The sequence below is a fragment of the Diplotaxodon limnothrissa genome, linkage group LG6 (genome assembly GCF_057381915.1).
Source record: "Diplotaxodon limnothrissa isolate DT_005_m linkage group LG6, D_limnothrissa_male_GT1.1, whole genome shotgun sequence".
Lineage (NCBI taxonomy): Eukaryota > Metazoa > Chordata > Actinopteri > Cichliformes > Cichlidae > Diplotaxodon > Diplotaxodon limnothrissa.
The window spans coordinates 4,802,809-4,824,041 of record NC_140601.1 but is presented as its reverse complement, the minus strand read 5'-3'; the positions used below and the strand labels follow the sequence as shown (position 1 = coordinate 4,824,041).

Genomic DNA, 21,233 nt, shown 5'->3' with positions numbered 1-21,233 from the left:
AGTACTTGGACGCGTGTGATGGAGCATTGTCCTGCATGAAAATCATGTTTTTCTTGAAGGATGCAGACTTCTTCCTGTACCACTGCTTGAAGAAGGTGTCTTCCAGAAACTGGCAGTAGGACTGGGAGTTGAGCTTGACTCCATCCTCAACCCGAAAAGGCCCCACAAGCTCATCTTTAATGATACCAGCCCAAACCAGTACTCCACCTCCACCTTGCTGGCGTCTGAGTCAGACTGGAGCTATCTGCCCTTTACCAATCCAGCCACGGGCCCATCCATCTGGCCCATCAAGACTCACTCTCATTTCATCAGTCCATAAAACCTTAGAAAAATTAGTCTTGAGATATTTCTTGGCCCAGTCTTGATGTTTCAGCTTGTGTGTCTTGTTCAGTAGTGGTCGTCTTTCAGCCTTTCTTGCACTGAACATAAGTTCCCTGCAATTTCTGAAGAATATTACAGTAAATCTGGCTGAAACTTGGCCCAGACGTACAGCAGGTTTCCCGGAGGAGGGATGTGTTGAAAGTTGGACCTCAACTACTCAGGATGATTTTTAATGAATTTTTGAAAATTGACACAATTGTAGTGTATTGGCTGTATTAGATTGAATAAATGTTTCCATTAATTTCTGAGGAATTCTACAGTAAATCGGGCTGAAACCTGGCACACAGGTACAGTAGGTGTCCTAGAGGGGGATGTGTTGAAAGTTGTACATCAACTACTCAGGATGATTTTTAACCTAGAGTCATAGGTTTTGCTCTATGTACTTCTTGGCAAGTAAAATTTTACTTTGTTTTATGACCGCAGCCCTTAAAAAAAAAAAAACTCGACTGACGCCACAAACCACCGTCAAACCTCTGTTCAATGTACTAAAACTAGCACCAACCACTACTGCACTTCACGGCCGCACCACCGGAACACGGCCGTATCATAAACCAAACCTACGGACGTGTTTCGCTCTCGCGTTGCCAGCGTTCAACCGCACTGTGAAGCCAGCATCTGCTTTTCCTTAAATCAACTTCTATTTCATAGCCGGCAAGAGCCAGGACGTAACCGACACCATAAACAAACTTCAAACCTCGACTTCAATGTACTGGACTAATGGCCGCGTCTTCAGAAGAAATTCTAATGTATTATTGCTACAGAAGCCAGTCTTAGACAAAATTAAATGTGGAAGGTAAAGTGGCTGCAACTAGCTCAACGTAGTATCTTATTAGTTTCTCGGTAGAAGCAGTTTATTTAACACACTGGAATTCAGCCTCAACTTATGTTGTTAGTATCTTGCGCCAAAAACCAGACACCGACAAATTTACTGTGAAACTACGTGCAACTCAGTGAACAGATTAATTTGGAAAGCCCAATATGCACATTTGGTATTTATAATACAACAGGCTGTGCTTACCTTTCTGTTTTAGGCCGGCCTTCTGTTCACCTTGCCCCACGATCTCACCAAAAAGCCAAATCTGCACCTCCTCAGCACACCAAAGATCCGGGTCACACGGCACCAAGTTGTTGAAATCTCCCAATTCTTTGAATCTTTGGGCTGAAGGAGGGACAATACTCGGTGTATAAATGCTCAATCAACAATCATTTATTTCCATACAATTCAACAGTCAGAGCATTACAACGTCCGGACGGGAGAGATGCTACCAGAGGGTCAGGCACATGTCTCAAAATGGTGACGGGTTGCTCAGCTTTTTATAGTCTCTAGTGGCCCCCAGCTAGTCGTAAAAGCCAAAACATCACATTTTTTCTCTGTTACAGCGCCTAAGTTATGACCTCGGCAGTTGTTTCTCTGCTTTCTGTAAGGTGGGGGTGTGGAATGTGGTCTATCTATCTCCCCTGTCTTTAGACACAGAGTCTCCTGCTTACAACCTTCTCTTCATGATTCAACAATTAAGCATGTCAAGAAAACAGTGTAACACATTCCCAGCAGATCAAGGATACAGAGTGATGCACATTTATCTAATGAACTAATATGTGAATATGTTCTGTTAACTCAAAAGTATAATGAGAACTAAACTACATACAGCTCACACACTCTATATTAAAGGGTATAACGTGATCTACAGCAGTATTCTAATTCAACTATTTTGATTACATATATAAGGTAACATATAATAACAGAATAATTTAATAAATTCTACAGTAAATTTGGATGAAACTTGGCACACAGGTACAGTAGGTGTCCCAGAGGAGGGATGTGTTGAAAGTTGTACATCAACTACTCAGGATGATTTTTAATGAATTTTTGAAAATTGACATAATTGTAGTGTATTGGCTGACTGCATTGGATACAAGTACCCTTTAATTTCTGAGGAATTCTACAGTAAATCTGGCTGAAACCTGGCACACAGGTACAGTAGGTGTCCTAGAGGGGGATGTGTTGAAAGTTGTACATCAACTACTCAGGATGATTTTTCATGAATTTTTGAAAATTGACATAATTAAATTGTATTGGCTGACTGCATTGGATACAAGTACCCTTTAATTTCTGAGGAATTCTACAGTAAATCTGGATGAAACTTGGCACACAGGTACAGTAGGTGTCCCAGAGGGGGGATGTGTTGAAAGTTGGACATCAACTACTCAGGATGATTTTTAATGAATTTTTGAAAATTGACACAATTGTAGTGTATTGGCTGTATTAGATTGAATAAATGTTTCCATTAATTTCTGAGGAATTCTACAGTAAATCTGGCTGAAACTTGGCACACAGGTACAGTAGGTGTCCCAGAGGGGGGATGTGTTGAAAGTTGGACATCAACTACCCAGGATGATTTTTAATGAATTTTTGAAAATTGACATAATTCTACTGTATTGGCCGACTGCATTGGATACAAGTACCCTGCAATTTCTGAGGAATTCTACAGTAAATCTGGCTGAAACTTGGCACACAGGTACAGTAGGTGTCCCAGAGGGGGGATGTGTTGAAAGTTGTACATCAACTACTCAGGATGATTTTTAATGAATTTCTGAAAATTGACATAATTCTATTGTATTGACTGTATTGAATTGAATATAAGTTTCCTTTAATTTCTGAGGAATTCTACAGTAAATCTGGATGAAACTTGGCACACAGGTACAGTAGGTGTCCCAGAGGGGGGATGTGTTGAAAGTTGTACATCAACTACTCAGGATGATTTTTAATGAATTTCTGACATTTCCATAATTGTATTGACTGTATCGGGACGTTACATTGTAATTTGTGCGCGCGCATGCGCCCGCGACTGTTCGCGCGCGTGCACGTGTGCGCGGGTATAGGCTTTCAATCGGCACATAAAGCGAAAAGGCGCTACCGTAAAGAGTGGTGTAAAAGCGCAAGGAAATTTATGCGGCGGATAGGAGGCGGCTGGCTTGACCGCGGCTCACAAATGACGGCTCACTTTACCGCGGTACAGGCAGGGATGACACCAAACAGAGAGAGCACAAACGAAACCCTGGGAAACCAAAACACAACAGCATAATACATAACAATATCAAAAGAAAAAGTACAACAACCAAAAACACTGGGTCACCGACCCAGGACCATGATATTTATTTTCCTTCATGCTTCTCTTTTGGAATTCTGCTCATATATCATCTCTTTTACCTTTATTAGAGTAACGGACTTAAGGAAAAAATTCTGTCCAGTGCTATGGACTGTTTTACCCCAGCAACTATCTGATAAGCTTTCAAAATATACAATAAATTAAAAAAAAAGTACACAAGTTACACTATAACATTAAACAAACAATGAATTTATTTTGAAGTTTAGGTTCGTTTCTGGTTACGCCCACTGAAATATTTTGAAAGTTGCAGCCGGAAACGTGAGTAGATTTGCCAACTGTTGTGGGGATGCTGAGGAGAGAGCATCCTTCACTGTAGGTTTTCACACACACAGGCCGTGTGTTTTATACGCTGTGATGTTACAACGCCGAGCAGTGTTACATTTTACTTGACTGCCGTGAGTTGCTCTTACACGGAAAACTACGCTTTCAAGCTAAGCTAGGAGCTAACACTCCAAGATTAGCGATGGTGGATTTGTCCGAAGGTGGTGCAGTGTCAGTCGGACACAACAGAGACAGACAGGGATCAGGTTCGGGTAATAATGATAGGATAACGTCGAAGAAGTCGCGAACGAGAAGAGGCAAAAGAGGAAAGAGAAGGAGGAACAAAAAGAACAACAGGAACAAAACGCCACCGCCGTATTTACCACCGGAGGTAGCTACCCTTCTATAGCCTGGGCATGATTATGGGACCTCCAGCCCGCTAAGCTAGCTAGTGATACTGTAGCAAACCATAGTCGAGCGCAGGTTATTTGCGGCTACACTTTGTTTACACCATACAGCTACCTATAACATGGCGGAAAATACTCTTATATGACCTTGATTTTACACAACAATATTTTACCGCTGTCTGGTTTGAAGGAAACTCATTCCACACGCAGAGGCCAGAGATTTTGACGCATTCTCATAAAGTGAAGTGAAGAATTCAGCAATACTAATTCAGCAAAATAATCTGTGTTTTTTTCTACATTTTTATAATAGTCAAATACGTTTTAGCTCGACTGGAGCAAAGTTAAGAATGGTGGGAGATATATGGAATAGCAAACCGTTGAGAAAACATATTAAAATGAAGTACGCAGTGCAAAGGCAATTGACTAGTAATTGAGATACTAATCCACTTAATAAAGGAAGTGGCCTGAGCAATCCATTAGATTGTGATTAATCACAATGTAATTTATCGCAGGAAACTGAAATTGCAGGAGGATTTCACTAAATCAGTGGCTCAAGAGTTGGCAGTTCGTCTTGTAATTGGAAGGTTGTTGGTTCAAGCCCCGGCTTGGACAGTCTTGGTTGTTGTGTCCTTGGGCAAGACACTTCACCACTGGTGAGGGGCCGATGGCGCAATATGGCAGCCTCCCTTCTGTCAATCTGCCCCAGGGCAGCTGTGGCTCCACTGTAGCTTGCCTCCACCAGTGTGTGAATGATTAGTGGAGTTGTAAAGCGCTTTGGGGGTCTCGAAAAGCGCTATATAAATGCAATCCATTATTATTATTAAATCCGGTTGGCAGAAAAGGGCATGCAGTAGGAGGGGCCACATAAGTATGTTTAGCTAAAAGTATGTTTTCTTAACACAGTGATATGTAACAGCACATCTGGAAACCTGACTGTAGTAATAGTGTTTGTTTAGAGTTGATGCTTCACTTAAATAAATACATTAGCAAGATTTTAATGAGAATACACACACACATATATGAATACATCCAGAATACATACATTACTAGATTAATGAAAAGTGTGCGAAGAGAAACTAAGAAAATGGCCCAAAAAATGTCAGGCCCTGAAAAGTTGAAAAAGCAGAATTTGAGGTTGTCCACTAAATCTTGAAAAAAGCAGATCGATGTAGTTAAATCATTTTGTTTCTTAGTTTTTGTCTGTATGTCTAATACAGAGAAAGATCCAAGATGTAAGGAGTATATAAAGAGTAATCTGCCCTCCAATAAGTAGAATACAGCATATAAATATGACAAATTGCAGATTCAGAGATATATGTATGTGTTTTTCTGACTGTATAAGATGACAAACAAATACAAAGAAAACCTTTCAAACATGAAAACACATTAAGTCAATACATATGCTAAGACCTATACTATGAAACTGACAACAGCATGTTGTAGGTAAACAAGTAGTTGAGACACAATTCTGCTGCTATATGCTATATACCTGCTGTTGAGAAACACACCCACAGTGACCTCTCTGGGTGGCGACTTCTAGTGTTTTAGTTCATCCTGGCAGTGATGAATGACGGCTGAGTGTCTCTGTTACCAACATTCTGGGGAGTTGAACACTTTCTTCTGGATTTGAAAATTGAAAAACTGTTGCCAGGGTGGCAACATACCTTTGACTACATGATCTATGTTATAGTTAGAACAGTTTTGTTCATATCATTAATGTGTTAACTAACCTTATCCCTACATTTCTCTACATTTCCAGGCTGAAGAAGGGAACATTGAATATAAGGTAACTAACCTTCTGTTTCTTATCCAAATTATAGAATAGAATAGAACTAGAAAGTGCATTTTCTGAAGAAACTGCAGTGTGAATGCTTGAATCTGAATGTATGCACTGAAATGAATTAATTGCTGAATTTTGAGTTAAAAATATTGAATGAGATTAAAAAAAACCAAAAAAAAAACCGAATTTAACCTGAAAACAAAGGTGCTGAACTGCTAAAAGCTGAAGGTCACACAGAAGAAAGAGTTGGAAAAAAACTGAAAATGTTTTAAATGTAAATTAGAAAACCCTAAGAAATGAGAAAAGAACATTTAGAGTCAGAAAACATCTGAAAGAATATTAAAAGGTCATATTCTTTGAATCACTGAATGACTCAAATGTGATCCCTCCACTTTGATCCACACAGTTTAAAAAGTTTAAATGCCTGAGCTTTGAAAGATACGGTGTTGGAAAGAGAACAATAATGGCGACAATTTGAGGGTAAAATGATGGCTGTAACACTGTGGACACAGCAGCAGTTGAAAGAGAAGTGCTTAAGATGAATCTTGGTACAGTGGCAGGCAGAGCTCGTTAAGCAGGCAGGTGTGAGCCTGGTTGCTATAGTGACCGCACCCAATGGCTCCATACACACGTACACAGACATGCGCCTCACTTTTGCTGCTTAAAATGAACAGAAAAGTCAGGCCGAAACAAATCGTTCCCAAATGAAAAGTAAAAGTCGTATTGACAAAATTCTTTCACCGTGAGTGACAGCAATGTCTAGTCTACTGAATTCTCAGTTTTCATGCCTGTGGAGTTTATTATATGGACGTGGTGACAGTGGAAAGACACCATGCTCTTCTGATTTTCAAACGAACCTTCTGAGCCATTTTAACATTAGAGTCTATGGAAGAGTTGGAGGGAGGAGGCTGTGCATTGGTGACATTTACGAAAGAACCATAACACCTAGGACAATAGTAAACACATTGGATGAAAGAGGACAGCGATGGCTACGTTTTGAGGGTAAAATCATACCTGTAGAGCAAACGCTGCGGACACAGCAGCAGTTTTAAAAAAGATTTTAAGATTATTTTTTTTGCTCCTCTCACTCTAGCAGTTGAGCTGTCTCACTCTAGCCCCAACATTCCGTCCCATACACACCCATTATAAACTCTGAAACGGGTGAAAAAACATCATGAAACTTAAACTGGAACTGAAGAAAAAGTATAATAGATATTGAAAAGATAAATACAAGTTGAATAGTTGAATGTCTTGTCTTCGTTTTAAAGTTTGAATGGTGGCTCTATGTCAATGTATGTGGAAGTAGTAAGAGTTTAAAAATGAATAAGTTGAATGAGAATTTGAAGGGTCTCCCCATTGAAATACATTATAAATTTTTGTTGAAAAAAGTTGAATAAAATTAAAAATATAAATGTTAAAAATGAGAAAAATAGAAGCAATGTTGTCCAAAAGAATAGGAATCTAACGGTGTTTGAATGGTTTTTCTAAGTTGAACGGTTTTGAAGGAGTAGGCTTTCAAAAAACGTACGGAATAGATAATAATAAAATAGAATAACTAGAAAGTGCATTTTCTGAAGAAACTGCAGTGTGAATGCTTGAATCTGAATGTATGCACTGAAATGAATTAATTACTGAATTTAAGTTAAAAATCTTGAATGAGATAAAAAAAAAAACAAACCCGAATTTAACCTGAAAACAAAAGTGCTGAACTGCTAAAAGCTGAAGGTTACACAGAAGAAGAAGTTGGAAAAAAGCTGAAAATGTTTTAATTGTAAATTAGAAAAACCTAAGAAATGAGAAAAGAACATTTAGAGTCAGAAAACATCTTTAAAAGATCATATTCTTTGAATCACTGAATGACTAAAATGTGATCCCTCCACTTGGACCCACACAGTTTAAAAAGTTTACATCTCTGAGCTTTGAAAGACAAAATGTTGGAAAGAGAACAACGATGGCGACGTTTTGAGGGTAAAATGATGGCTTTAACACTGTGGACACAGCAGCAGTTGAAAGAGAAGTGTTTAAGATGAATTTTGGCAGAGTGGCAGAGAGAGCTCGTTAAGCAGGCAGGTGTGAGCCTGGTTGCTATAGTGACCGCACCCAATGGCTCCATACACACGCACACAGACATGCACCTCACTTTTGCTGCTTAAAATGAACAGAAAAGTCAGGCCGAAACAAATCGCTCCCAAATGAAAAGTAAAAGTCGTATTGACAAAATTCTTTCACTGTGAGCGACAGCAATGTCTAGTCTACCTAATTCTCAGTTTTCATGCCTGTGGAGTTTATTATATGGTCGTGGTGACAGTGTAAAGACACCATGCTCTTCTGATTTTCAAACCAACCTTCTGAGCCAATTTAACATTAGAGTCTATGGAAGAGTTGGAGGGAGGAGGCTGTGCATTGGTGACATTTATGAAAGAACCATAACACCTATTACAATAGTAAACACATTGGATGAAAGAGGACAGCGATGGCTACGTTTTGAGGGTAAAATCATACCTGTAGAGCAAACGCTGCGGACACAGCAGCAGTTTTAAAAAAGATTTTAAGATTAATTTTTTTGCTCCTCTCACTCTAGCAGTTGAGCTGTCTCACTCTAGCCCCAACATTCCGTCCCATACACACCCATTATAAATTTTGAAACGGGTGAAAAAACATCATGAAACTTAAACTGGAACTGAAGAAAAAGTATAATAGATATTGAAAAGATAAATACAAGTTGAATAGTTGAATGTCTTGTCTTCGTTTTAAAGTTTGAATGGTGGCTCTATGTCAATGTATGTGGAAGTAGTAACAGTTTAAAAATGAGTAAGTTGAATGAGAATTTGAAGGGTCTCCCCATTGAAATACATGGGAAATTTTTGTTGAATAAAGTTGAATAAAATTAAAAATATAAATGTTAAAAATGAGAAAAATAGAAGCAGTCATGTCCAAAATAATAGGAATCTAACGATGTTTGAATGGTTTTTCTAAGTTGAACGGTTTTGAAGGAGTAGGCTTTCAAAAAACGTACGGAAGAATAAAATAGAACTAGAAAGTGCATTTTCTGAAGAAACTGCAGTGTGAATGCTTGAATCTGAATGTATGCACTGAAATGAATTAATTGCTGAATTTTGAGTTAAAAATTTTGAATGAGATAAAAAAACAAAAAAAACAACCTGAATTTAACCTGAAAACAACAGTGCTGAACTGCTAAAAGCTGAAGGTTACACAGAAGAAGAAGTTGGAAAAAAGCTGAAAATGTTTTAATTGTAAATTAGAAAAACCTAAGAAATGAGAAAAGAACATTTAGAGTCAGAAAACATCTGAAAGAATATTAAAAGGTCATATTCTTTGAATCACTGAATGACTAAAATGTGATCCCTCCACTTGGACCCACACAGTTTAAAAAGTTTACATCTCTGAGCTTTGAAAGACAAGATGTTGGAAAGAGAACAACGATGGCGACGTTTTGAGGGTAAAATGATGGCTTTAACACTGTGGAGACAGCAGCAGTTGAAAGAGAAGTGTTTAAGATGAATCTTGGCAGAGTGAGAGAGAGAGCTCGTTAAGCAGGCAGGTGTGAGCCTGGTTGCTATAGTGACTGCACCCAAGGGCTCCATACACACGTACACAGACATGCACCTCACTTTTGCTGCTTAAAATGAACAGAAAAGTCAGGCCAAAACAAATCACTCCCAAATGAAAAGTAAAAGTCGTATTGACAAAATTCTTTCACCGTGAGCGACAGCAATGTCTAGTCTACCTAATTCTCAGTTTTCATGCCTGTGGAGCTTATTATATGGACGTGGTGACAGTGGAAAGACACCATGCTCTTCTGATTTTCAAACGAACCTTCTGAGCCATTTTAACATTAGAGTCTATGGAAGAGTTGGAGGGAGGAGGCTGTGCATTGGTGACATTTATGAAAGAACCATAACACCTAGTACAATAGTAAACACATTGGATGAAAGAGGACAGCCATGGCTACGTTTTGAGGGTAAAATCATACCTGTAGAGCAAACGCTGTGGACACAGCAGCAGTTTTAAAAAAGATTTTAAGATTAATTTTTTTGCTCCTCTCACTCTAGCAGTTGAGCTGTCTCACTCTAGCCCCAACATTCCGTCCCATACACACCCATTATAAACTCTGAAACGGGTGAAAAAACATCATGAAACTTAAACTGGAACTGAAGAAAAAGTATAATAGATATTGAAAAGATAAATACAAGTTGAATAGTTGAATGTCTTGTCTTCGTTTTAAAGTTTGAATGGTGGCTCTATGTCAATGTATGTGGAAGTAGTAAGAGTTTAAAAATGAGTAAGTTGAATGAGGATTTGAAGGGTCTCCCCATTGAAATACATTATAAATTTTTGTTGAATAAAGTTGAATAAAATTAAAAATATAAATGTTAAAAATGAGAAAAATAGAAGCAATGTTGTCCAAAAGAATAGGAATCTAACGATGTTTGAATGGTTTTTCTAAGTTGAACGGTTTTGAAGGAGTAGGCTTTCAAAAAACGTACGGAAAAATAAAATATAATAATAATAAAGATTAGAAGAACAATACTGTGAATGCTTTTCAAGCATTCACACTAACTAGAAAGTGCATTTTCTGAAGAAACTGCAGTGTGAATGCTTGAATCTGAATGTATGCACTGAAATGAATTAATTGCTGAATTTTGAGTTAAAAATATTGAATGAGATTAAAAAAAAACAAAAAAACGAATTTAACCTGAAAACAACAGTGCTGAACTGCTAAAAGCTGAAGGTTACACAGAAGAAGAAGTTGGAAAAAAGCTGAAAATGTTTTAATTGTAAATTAGAAAAACCTAAGAAATGAGAAAAGAACATTTAGAGTCAGAAAACATCTGAATGAATATTAAAAGGTCATATTCTTTGAATCACTGAATGACTCAAATGTGATCCCTCCACTTTGATCCACACAGTTTAAAAAGTTTAAATGCCTGAGCTTTGAAAGATACGGTGTTGGAAAGAGAACAATAATGGCGACAATTTGAGGGTAAAATGATGGCTGTAACACTGTGGACACAGCAGCAGTTGAAAGAGAAGTGCTTAAGATGAATCTTGGTACAGTGGCAGGCAGAGCTCGTTAAGCAGGCAGGTGTGAGCCTGGTTGCTATAGTGACCGCACCCAATGGCTCCATACACACGTACACAGACATGCGCCTCACTTTTGCTGCTTAAAATGAACAGAAAAGTCAGGCCGAAACAAATCGTTCCCAAATGAAAAGTAAAAGTCGTATTGACAAAATTCTTTCACCGTGAGTGACAGCAATGTCTAGTCTACCTAATTCTCAGTTTTCGTGCCTGTGGAGTTTATTATATGGACGTGGTGACAGTGGAAAGACACCATGCTCTTCTGATTTTCAAACGAACCTTCTGAGCCATTTTAACATTAGAGTCTATGGAAGAGTTGGAGGGAGGAGGCTGTGCATTGGTGACATTTACGAAAGAACCATAACACCTAGGACAATAGTAAACACATTGGATGAAAGAGGACAGCGATGGCTACGTTTTGAGGGTAAAATCATACCTGTAGAGCAAACGCTGCGGACACAGCAGCAGTTTTAAAAAAGATTTTAAGATTAATTTTTTTGCTCCTCTCACTCTAGCAGTTGAGCTGCCTCACTCTAGCTCCAACATTCCGTCCCATACACACCCATTATAAACTCTGAAACGGGTGAAAAAACATCATGAAACTTAAACTGGAACTGAAGAAAAAGTATAATAGATATTGAAAAGATAAATACAAGTTGAATAGTTGAATGTCTTGTCTTCGTTTTAAAGTTTGAATGGTGGCTCTATGTCAATGTATGTGGAAGTAGTAAGAGTTTAAAAATGAGTAAGTTGAATGAGGATTTGAAGGGTCTCCCCATTGAAATACATTATAAATTTTTGTTGAATAAAGTTGAATAAAATTAAAAATATAAATGTTAAAAATGAGAAAAATAGAAGCAGTGTTGTCCAAAAGAATAGGAATCTAACGGTGTTTGAATGGTTTTTCTAAGTTGAACGGTTTTGAAGGAGTAGGATTACAAAAAACGTACGGAATACAGAATAAAATATAATAATAATAAAGATTAGAATAACAATACTGTGAATGCTTTTCAAGCATTCACACTAATAAAGATTAGAAGAACAATACTGTGAATGCTTTTCAAGCATTCACACTAATAACTAGAAAGTGCATTTTCTGAAGAAACTGCAGTGTGAATGCTTGAATCTGAATGTATGGACTGAAATGAATTAATTGCTGAATTTTGAGTTAAAAATATTGAATGAGATTAAAAAAAAAACAAAAAAACCTCGAATTTAACCTGAAAACAAAGGTGCTGAACTGCTAAAAGCTGAAGGTTACACAGAAGAAGGAGTTGGAAAAAAACTGAAAATGTTTTAAATGTAAATTAGAAAACCCTAAGAAATGAGAAAAGAACATTTAGAGTCAGAAAACATCTGAATGAATATTAAAAGGTCATATTCTTTGAATCACTGAATGACTCAAATGTGATCCCTCCACTTTGATCCACACAGTTTAAAAAGTTTAAATGCCTGAGCTTTGAAAGATACGGTGTTGGAAAGAGAACAATAATGGCGACAATTTGAGGGTAAAATGATGGCTGTAACACTGTGGACACAGCAGCAGTTGAAAGAGAAGTGTTTAAGATGAATCTTGGTACAGTGGCAGGCAGAGCTCGTTAAGCAGGCAGGTGTGAGCCTGGTTGCTATAGTGACCGCACCCAATGGCTCCATACACACGTACACAGACATGCGCCTCACTTTTGCTGCTTAAAATGAACAGAAAAGTCAGGCCGAAACAAATCGTTCCCAAATGAAAAGTAAAAGTCGTATTGACAAAATTCTTTCACCGTGAGTGACAGCAATGTCTAGTCTACTGAATTCTCAGTTTTCATGCCTGTGGAGTTTATTATATGGACGTGGTGACAGTGGAAAGACACCATGCTCTTCTGATTTTCAAACGAACCTTCTGAGCCATTTTAACATTAGAGTCTATGGAAGAGTTGGAGGGAGGAGGCTGTGCATTGGTGACATTTACGAAAGAACCATAACACCTAGGACAATAGTAAACACATTGGATGAAAGAGGACAGCGATGGCTACGTTTTGAGGGTAAAATCATACCTGTAGAGCAAACGCTGCGGACACAGCAGCAGTTTTAAAAAAGATTTTAAGATTAATTTTTTTGCTCCTCTCACTCTAGCAGTTGAGCTGCCTCACTCTAGCCCCAACATTCCGTCCCATACACACCCATTATAAACTCTGAAACGGGTGAAAAAACATCATGAAACTTAAACTGGAACTGAAGAAAAAGTATAATAGATATTGAAAAGATAAATACAAGTTGAATAGTCAGATGTCTTGTCTTCGTTTTAAAGTTTGAATGGTGGCTCTATGTCAATGTATGTGGAAGTAGTAAGAGTTTAAAAATGAGTAAGTTGAATGAGAATTTGAAGGGTCTCCCCATTGAAATACATGGGAAATTTTTGTTGAATAAAGTTGAATAAAATTAAAAATATAAATGTTAAAAATGAGAAAAATAGAAGCAATGTTGTCCAAAATAATAGGAATCTAACGATGTTTGAATGGTTTTTCTAAGTTGAACGGTTTTGAAGGAGTAGGCTTTCAAAAAACGTACGGAAAAATAAAATATAACTAGAAAGTGCATTTTCTGAAGAAACTGCAGTGTGAATGCTTGAATCTGAATGTATGCACTGAAATGAATTAATTGCTGAATTTTGAGTTAAAAATATTGAATGAGATAAAAAAAAAAAGTCCGAATTTAACCTGAAAACAAAAGTGCTGAACTGCTAAAAGCTGAAGGTTACACAGAAGAAGAAGTTGGAAAAAAGCTGAAAATGTTTTAATTGTAAATTAGAAAAACCTAAGAAATGAGAAAAGAACATTTAGAGTCAGAAAACATCTGAAAGAATATTAAAAGGTCATATTCTTTGAATCACTGAATGACTCAAATGTGATCCCTCCACTTGGACCCACACAGTTTAAAAAGTTTACATCTCTGAGCTTTGAAAGACAAGATGTTGGAAAGAGAACAATAATGGCGACAATTTGAGGGTAAAATGATGGCTTTAACACTGTGGACACAGCAGCAGTTGAAAGAGAAGTGTTTAAGATGAATCTTGGCAGAGTGGCAGAGAGAGCTCGTTAAGCAGGCAGGTGTGAGCCTGGTTGCTATAGTGACTGCACCCAACGGCTCCATACACACGTACACAGACATGCGCCTCACTTTTGCTGCTTAAAATGAACAGAAAAGTCAGGCCGAAACAAATCGCTCCCAAATGAAAAGTATAGGTCGTATTGACAAAATTCTTTCACTGTGAGCGACAGCAATGTCTAGTCTACCAAATTCTCAGTTTTCATGTCTGTGGAGTTTATTATATGGACGTGGTGACAGTGGAAAGACACCATGCTCTTCTGATTTTCAAACGAACCTTCTGAGCCATTTTAACATTAGAGTCTATGGAAGAGTTGGAGGGAGGAGGCTGTGCATTGGTGACATTTATGAAAGAACCATAACACCTAGTACAATAGTAAACACATTGGATGAAAGAGGACAGTGATGGCTACGTTTTGAGGGTAAAATCATACCTGTAGAGCAAACGCTGCGGACACAGCAGCAGTTTTAAAAAAGATTTTAAGATTAATTTTTTTGCTCCTCTCACTCTAGCAGTTGAGCTGCCTCACTCTAGCCCCAACATTCCGTCCCATACACACCCATTATAAACTCTGAAACGGGTGAAAAAACATCATGAAACTTAAACTGGAACTGAAGAAAAAGTATAATAGATATTGAAAAGATAAATACAAGTTGAATAGTTGAATGTCTTGTCTTCGTTTTAAAGTTTGAATGGTGGCTCTATGTCAATGTATGTGGAAGTAGTAAGAGTTTAAAAATGAGTAAGTTGAATGAGAATTTGAAGGGTCTCCCCATTGAAATACATGGGAAATTTTTGTTGAATAAAGTTGAATAAAATTAAAAATATAAATGTTAAAAATGAGAAAAATAGAAGCAGTCATGTCCAAAATAATAGGAATCTAACGATGTTTGAATGGTTTTTCTAAGTTGAACGGTTTTGAAGGAGTTAGATGCCAAAAAACGTACGGAATATGGAATAATAATAAAGATTTGAAGAACAATACTGTGAATGCTTTTCAAGCATTCACACTAATAATAACTAGAAAGTGCATTTTCTGAAGAAACTGCAGTGTGAATGCTTGAATCTGAATGTATGCATTGAAATGAAATAATTACTGAATTTAAGTTAAAAATTTTGAATGAGATAAAAAAAAAACAACCCGAATTTAACCTGAAAACAAAAGTGCTGAACTGCTAAAAGCTGAAGGTTACACAGAAGAAGAAGTTGGAAAAAAGCTGAAAATGTTTTAATTGTAAATTAGAAAAACCTAAGAAATGAGAAAAGAACATTTAGAGTCAGAAAACATCTGAAAGAATATTAAAAGGTCATATTCTTTGAATCACTGAATGACTAAAATGTGATCCCTCCACTTGGACCCACACAGTTTAAAAAGTTTACATCTCTGAGCTTTGAAAGACAAGATGTTGGAAAAAGAACAACGATGGCGACGTTTTGAGGGTAAAATGATGGCTTTAACACTGTGGACACAGCAGCAGTTGAAAGAGAAGTGTTTAAGATTAATTTTGGCAGAGTGGCAGAGAGAGCTCGTTAAGCAGGCAGGTGTGAGCCTGGTTGCTATAGTGACCGCACCCAATGGCTCCATACACACGGACACAGACATGCACCTCACTTTTGCTGCTTAAAATGAACAGAAAAGTCAGGCCGAAACAAATCGTTCCCAAATGAAAAGTAAAAGTCGTATTGACAAAATTCTTTCACTGTGAGCGACAGCAATGTCTAGTCTACCAAATTCTCAGTTTTCATGTCTGTGGAGTTTATTATATGGACGTGGTGACAGTGGAAAGACACCATGCTCTTCTGATTTTCAAACGAACCTTCTGAGCCATTTTAACATTAGAGTCTATGGAAGAGTTGGAGGGAGGAGGCTGTGCATTGGTGACATTTATGAAAGAACCATAACACCTAGTACAATAGTAAACACATTGGATGAAAGAGGACAGCCATGGCTACGTTTTGAGGGTAAAATCATACCTGTAGAGCAAACGCTGCAGACACAGCAGCAGTTTTAAAAAAGATTTTAAGATTATTTTTTTTGCTCCTCTCACTCTAGCAGTTGAGCTGCCTCACTCTAGCCCCAACATTCCGTCCCATACACACCCATTATAAACTCTGAAACGGGTGAAAAAACATCATGAAACTTAAACTGGAACTGAAGAAAAAGTATAATAGATATTGAAAAGATAAATACAAGTTGAATAGTTGAATGTCTTGTCTTCGTTTTAAAGTTTGAATGGTGGCTCTATGTCAATGTATGTGGAAGTAGATACAGTTTAAAGAGGAGGAAGTTGAATGAGAATTTGAAGGGTCTCCCCATTGAAATACATTATAAATTTTTGTTGAAAAAAGTTGAATAAAATTAAAAATATAAATGTTAAAAATGAGAAAAATAGAAGCAATGTTGTCCAAAAGAATAGGAATCTAACGGTGTTTGAATGGTTTTTCTAAGTTGAACGGTTTTGAAGGAGATAGATTACAAAAAACGTACGGAATACAGAATAATAATAAAATAGAATAAAGATTACAACAATACTGTGAATGCTTTTCAAGCATTCACACTAATAACTAGAAAGTGCATTTTCTGAAGAAACTGCAGTGTGAATGCTTGAATCTGAATGTATGCATTGAAATGAAATAATTACTGAATTTAAGTTAAAAATTTTGAATGAGATAAAAAAAAACCCCGAATTTAACCTGAAAACAAAAGTGCTGAACTGCTAAAAGCTGAAGGTTACACAGAAGAAGAAGTTGGAAAAAAGCTGAAAATGTTTTAATTGTAAATTAGAAAAACCTAAGAAATGAGAAAATAAAATTTAGAGTCAGAAAACATCTGAAAGAATATTAAAAGGTCATATTCTTTGAATCACTGAATGACTAAAATGTGATCCCTCCACTTGGACCCACACAGTTTAAAAAGTTGACATCTCTGAGCTTTGAAAGACAAGATGTTGGGAAAAGAACAACGATGGCGACGTTTTGAGGGTAAAATGATGGCTTTAACACTGTGGACACAGCAGCAGTTGAAAGAGAAGTGTTTAAGATTAATTTTGGCAGAGTGGCAGAGAGAGCTCGTTAAGCAGGCAGGTGTGAGCCTGGTTGCTATAGTGACCGCACCCAATGGCTCCATACACACGGACACAGACATGCACCTCACTTTTGCTGCTTAAAATGAACAGAAAAGTCAGGCCGAAACAAATCGTTCCCAAATGAAAAGTAAAAGTCGTATTGACAAAATTCTTTCACTGTGAGCGACAGCAATGTCTAGTCTACCAAATTCTCAGTTTTCATGTCTGTGGAGTTTATTATATGGACGTGGTGACAGTGTAAAGACACCATGCTCTTCTGATTTTCAAACGAACCTTCTGAGCCATTTTAACATTAGTGTCTATGGAAGAGTTGGAGGGAGGAGGCTGTGCATTGGTGACATTTATGAAAGAACCATAACACCTAATACAATAGTAAACACATTGGATGAAAGAGGACAGCCATGGCTACGTTTTGAGGGTAAAATCATACCTGTAGAGCAAACGCTGCGGACACAGCAGCAGTTTTAAAAAAGATTTTAAGATTATTTTTTTTTCTCCTCTCACTCTAGCAGTTGAGCTGCCTCACTCTAGCCCCAACATTCCGTCCCATACACACCCATTATAAACTCTGAAACGGGTGAAAAAACATCATGAAACTTAAACTGGAACTGAAGAAAAAGTATAATAGATATTGAAAAGATAAATGCAAGTTGAATAGTTGAATGTCTTGTCTTCGTTTTAAAGTTTGAATGGTGGCTCTATGTCAATGTATGTGGAAGTAGTAAGAGTTTAAAAATGAGTAAGTTGAATGAGGATTTGAAGGGTCTCCCCATTGAAATACATTATAAATTTTTGTTGAATAAAGTTGAATAAAATTAAAAATATAAATGTTAAAAATATGAAAAATGGAAGCAGTGTTGTCCAAAAGAATAGGAATCTAACGGTGTTGGAATGGTTTTTCTAAGTTGAACGGTTTTGAAGGAGTAGGATTACAAAAAACGTACGGAATACAGAATAAAATATAATAATAATAATAATAAAGATTACAACAACAATACTGTGAATGCTTTTCAAGCATTCACACTAACTAGAAAGTGCATTTTCTGAAGAAACTGCAGTGTGAATGCTTGAATCTGAATGTATGCACTGAAATGAATTAATTACTGAATTTAAGTTAAAAATCTTGAATGAGATAAAAAAAAAACCCGAATTTAACCTGAAAACAAAAGTGCTGAACTGCTAAAAGCTGAAGGTTACACAGAAGAAGAAGTTGGAAAAAAGCTGAAAATGTTTTAATTGTAAATTAGAAAAACCTAAGAAATGAGAAAAGAACATTTAGAGTCAGAAAACATCTGAAAGAATATTAAAAGGTCATATTCTTTGAATCACTGAATGACTAAAATGTGATCCCTCCACTTGGATCCACACAGTTTAAAAAGTTTACATCTCTGAGCTTTGAAAGACAAGATGTTGGAAAAAGAACAACGATGGCGACGTTTTGAGGGTAAAATAATGGCTTTAACACTGTGGACACAGCAGCAGTTGAAAGAGAAGTGTTTAAGATGAATCTTGGCAGAGTGGCAGGCAGAGCTCGTTAAGCAGGCAGGTGTGAGCCTGGTTGCTATAGTGACCGCACCCAATGGCTCCATACACACGACACAGACATGCACCTCACTTTTGCTGCTTAAAATGAACAGAAAAGTCAGGCCGAAACAAATCGTTCCCAAATGAAAAGTACATGTCGTACTGACAAAATTCTTTCACCGTGAGCGACAGCCATGTCTAGTCTACCTAATTCTCAGTTTTCATGCCTGTGGAGCTTATTATATGGACGTGGTGACAGTGGAAAGACACCATGCTCTTCTGATTTTCAAACGAACCTTCTGAGCCATTTTAACATTAGAGTCTATGGAAGAGTTGGAGGGAGGAGGCTGTGCATTGGTGACATTTATGAAAGAACCATAACACCTAGTACAATAGTAAACACATTGGATGAAAGAGGACAGCCATGGCTACGTTTTGAGGGTAAAATCATACCTGTAGAGCAAACGCTGCGGACACAGCAGCAGTTTTAAAAAATATTTTAAGATTAATTTTTTTGCTCCTCTCACTCTAGCAGTTGAGCTGCCTCACTCTAGCCCCAACATTCCGTCCCATACACACCCATTATAAACTCTGAAACGGGTGAAAAAACATCATGAAACTTAAACTGGAACTGAAGAAAAAGTATAATAGATATTGAAAAGATAAATACAAGTTGAATAGTTGAATGTCTTGTCTTCGTTTTAAAGTTTGAATGGTGGCTCTATGTGAACGTATGTTGAAGTAGTAAGAGTTTAAAAATGAGTAAGTTGAATGAGAATTTGAAGGGTCTCCCCATTGAAATACATGGGAAATTTTTGTTGAATAAAGTTGAATAAAATTAAAAATATAAATGTTAAAAATGAGAAAAATAGAAGCAATGTTGTCCAAAATAATAGGAATCTAACGATGTTTGAATGGTTTTTCTAAGTTGAACGGTTTTGAAGGAGTAGGCTTTCAAAAAACGTACGGAAAAATAAAATATAACTAGAAAGTGCATTTTCTGAAGAAACTGCAGTGTGAATGCTTGAATCTGAATGTATGCACTGAAATGAATTAATTGCTGAATTTTGAGTTAAAAATATTGAATGAGATTAAAAAAAAACAAAAAAAAAAAAACGAATTTAACCTGAAAACAAAGGTGCTGAACTGCTAAAAGCTGAAGGTTACACAGAAGAAGGAGTTGGAAAAAAACTGAAAATGTTTTAAATGTAAATTAGAAAACCCTAAGAAATGAGAAAAGAACATTTAGAGTCAGAAAACATCTGAAAGAATATTAAAAGGTCATATTCTTTGAATCACTGAATGACTAAAATGTGATCCCTCCACTTGGATCCACACAGTTTAAAAAGTTTACATCTCTGAGCTTTGAAAGACAAGATGTTGGAAAAAGAACAACGATGGCGACGTTTTGAGGGTAAAATGATGGCTTTAACACTGTGGACACAGCAGCAGTTGAAAGAGAAGTGTTTAAGCTGAATCTTGGCAGAGTGAGAGAGAGAGCTGTTAAGCAGGCAGGTGTGAGCCTGGTTGCTATAGTGACTGCACCCAAGGGCTCCATACACACATACACAGACATGCACCTCACTTTTGCTGCTTAAAATGAACAGAAAAGTCAGGCCGAAACAAATCGCTCCCAAATGAAAAGTAAAAGTCGTATTGACAAAATTCTTTCACCGTGAGCGACAGCAATGTCTAGTCTACCTAATTCTCAGTTTTCATGCCTGTGGAGCTTATTATATGGACGTGGTGACAGTGGAAAGACACCATGCTCTTCTGATTTTCAAACGAACCTTCTGAGCCATTTTAACATTAGAGTCTATGGAAGAGTTGGAGGGAGGAGGCTGTGCATTGGTGACATTTATGAAAGAACCATAACACCTAGTACAATAGTAAACACATTGGATGAAAGAGGACAGCCATGGCTACGTTTTGAGGGTAAAATCATACCTGTAGAGCAAACGCTGTGGACACAGCAGCAGTTTTAAAAAAGATTTTAAGATTAATTTTTTTGCTCCTCTCACTCTAGCAGTTGAGCTGTTTCACTCTAGCCCCAACATTCCGTCCCATACACACCCATTATAAACTCTGAAACGGGTGAAAAAACATCATGAAACTTAAACTGGAACTGAAGAAAAAGTATAATAGATATTGAAAAGATAAATACAAGTTGAATAGTTGAATGTCTTGTCTTCGTTTTAAAGTTTGAATGGTGGCTCTATGTCAATGTATGTGGAAGTAGTAAGAGTTTAAAAATGAGTAAGTTGAATGAGGATTTGAAGGGTCTCCCCATTGAAATACATTATAAATTTTTGTTGAATAAAGTTGAATAAAATTAAAAATATAAATGTTAAAAATGAGAAAAATAGAAGCAATGTTGTCCAAAAGAATAGGAATCTAACGATGTTTGAATGGTTTTTCTAAGTTGAACGG

At 37.0% G+C, this 21,233-nt stretch overlaps 1 protein-coding gene across 1 annotated transcript in view; it reads left to right on the top strand.

Moving 5' to 3' along the window:
- Positions 1 to 4,011: 4,011 nt before the first annotated feature.
- gtpbp2b (GTP binding protein 2b) overlaps positions 4,012 to 21,233 on the top strand; it is a 42,972-nt gene continuing 25,750 nt past the window's right edge. The window contains exons 1-2 of the mRNA XM_085355517.1: positions 4,012 to 4,200; positions 5,976 to 6,002. Coding sequence (XP_085211643.1) covers positions 4,012 to 4,200; positions 5,976 to 6,002 — 216 coding nt within the window. The remainder of the gene's footprint in view (positions 4,201 to 5,975; positions 6,003 to 21,233) is intronic.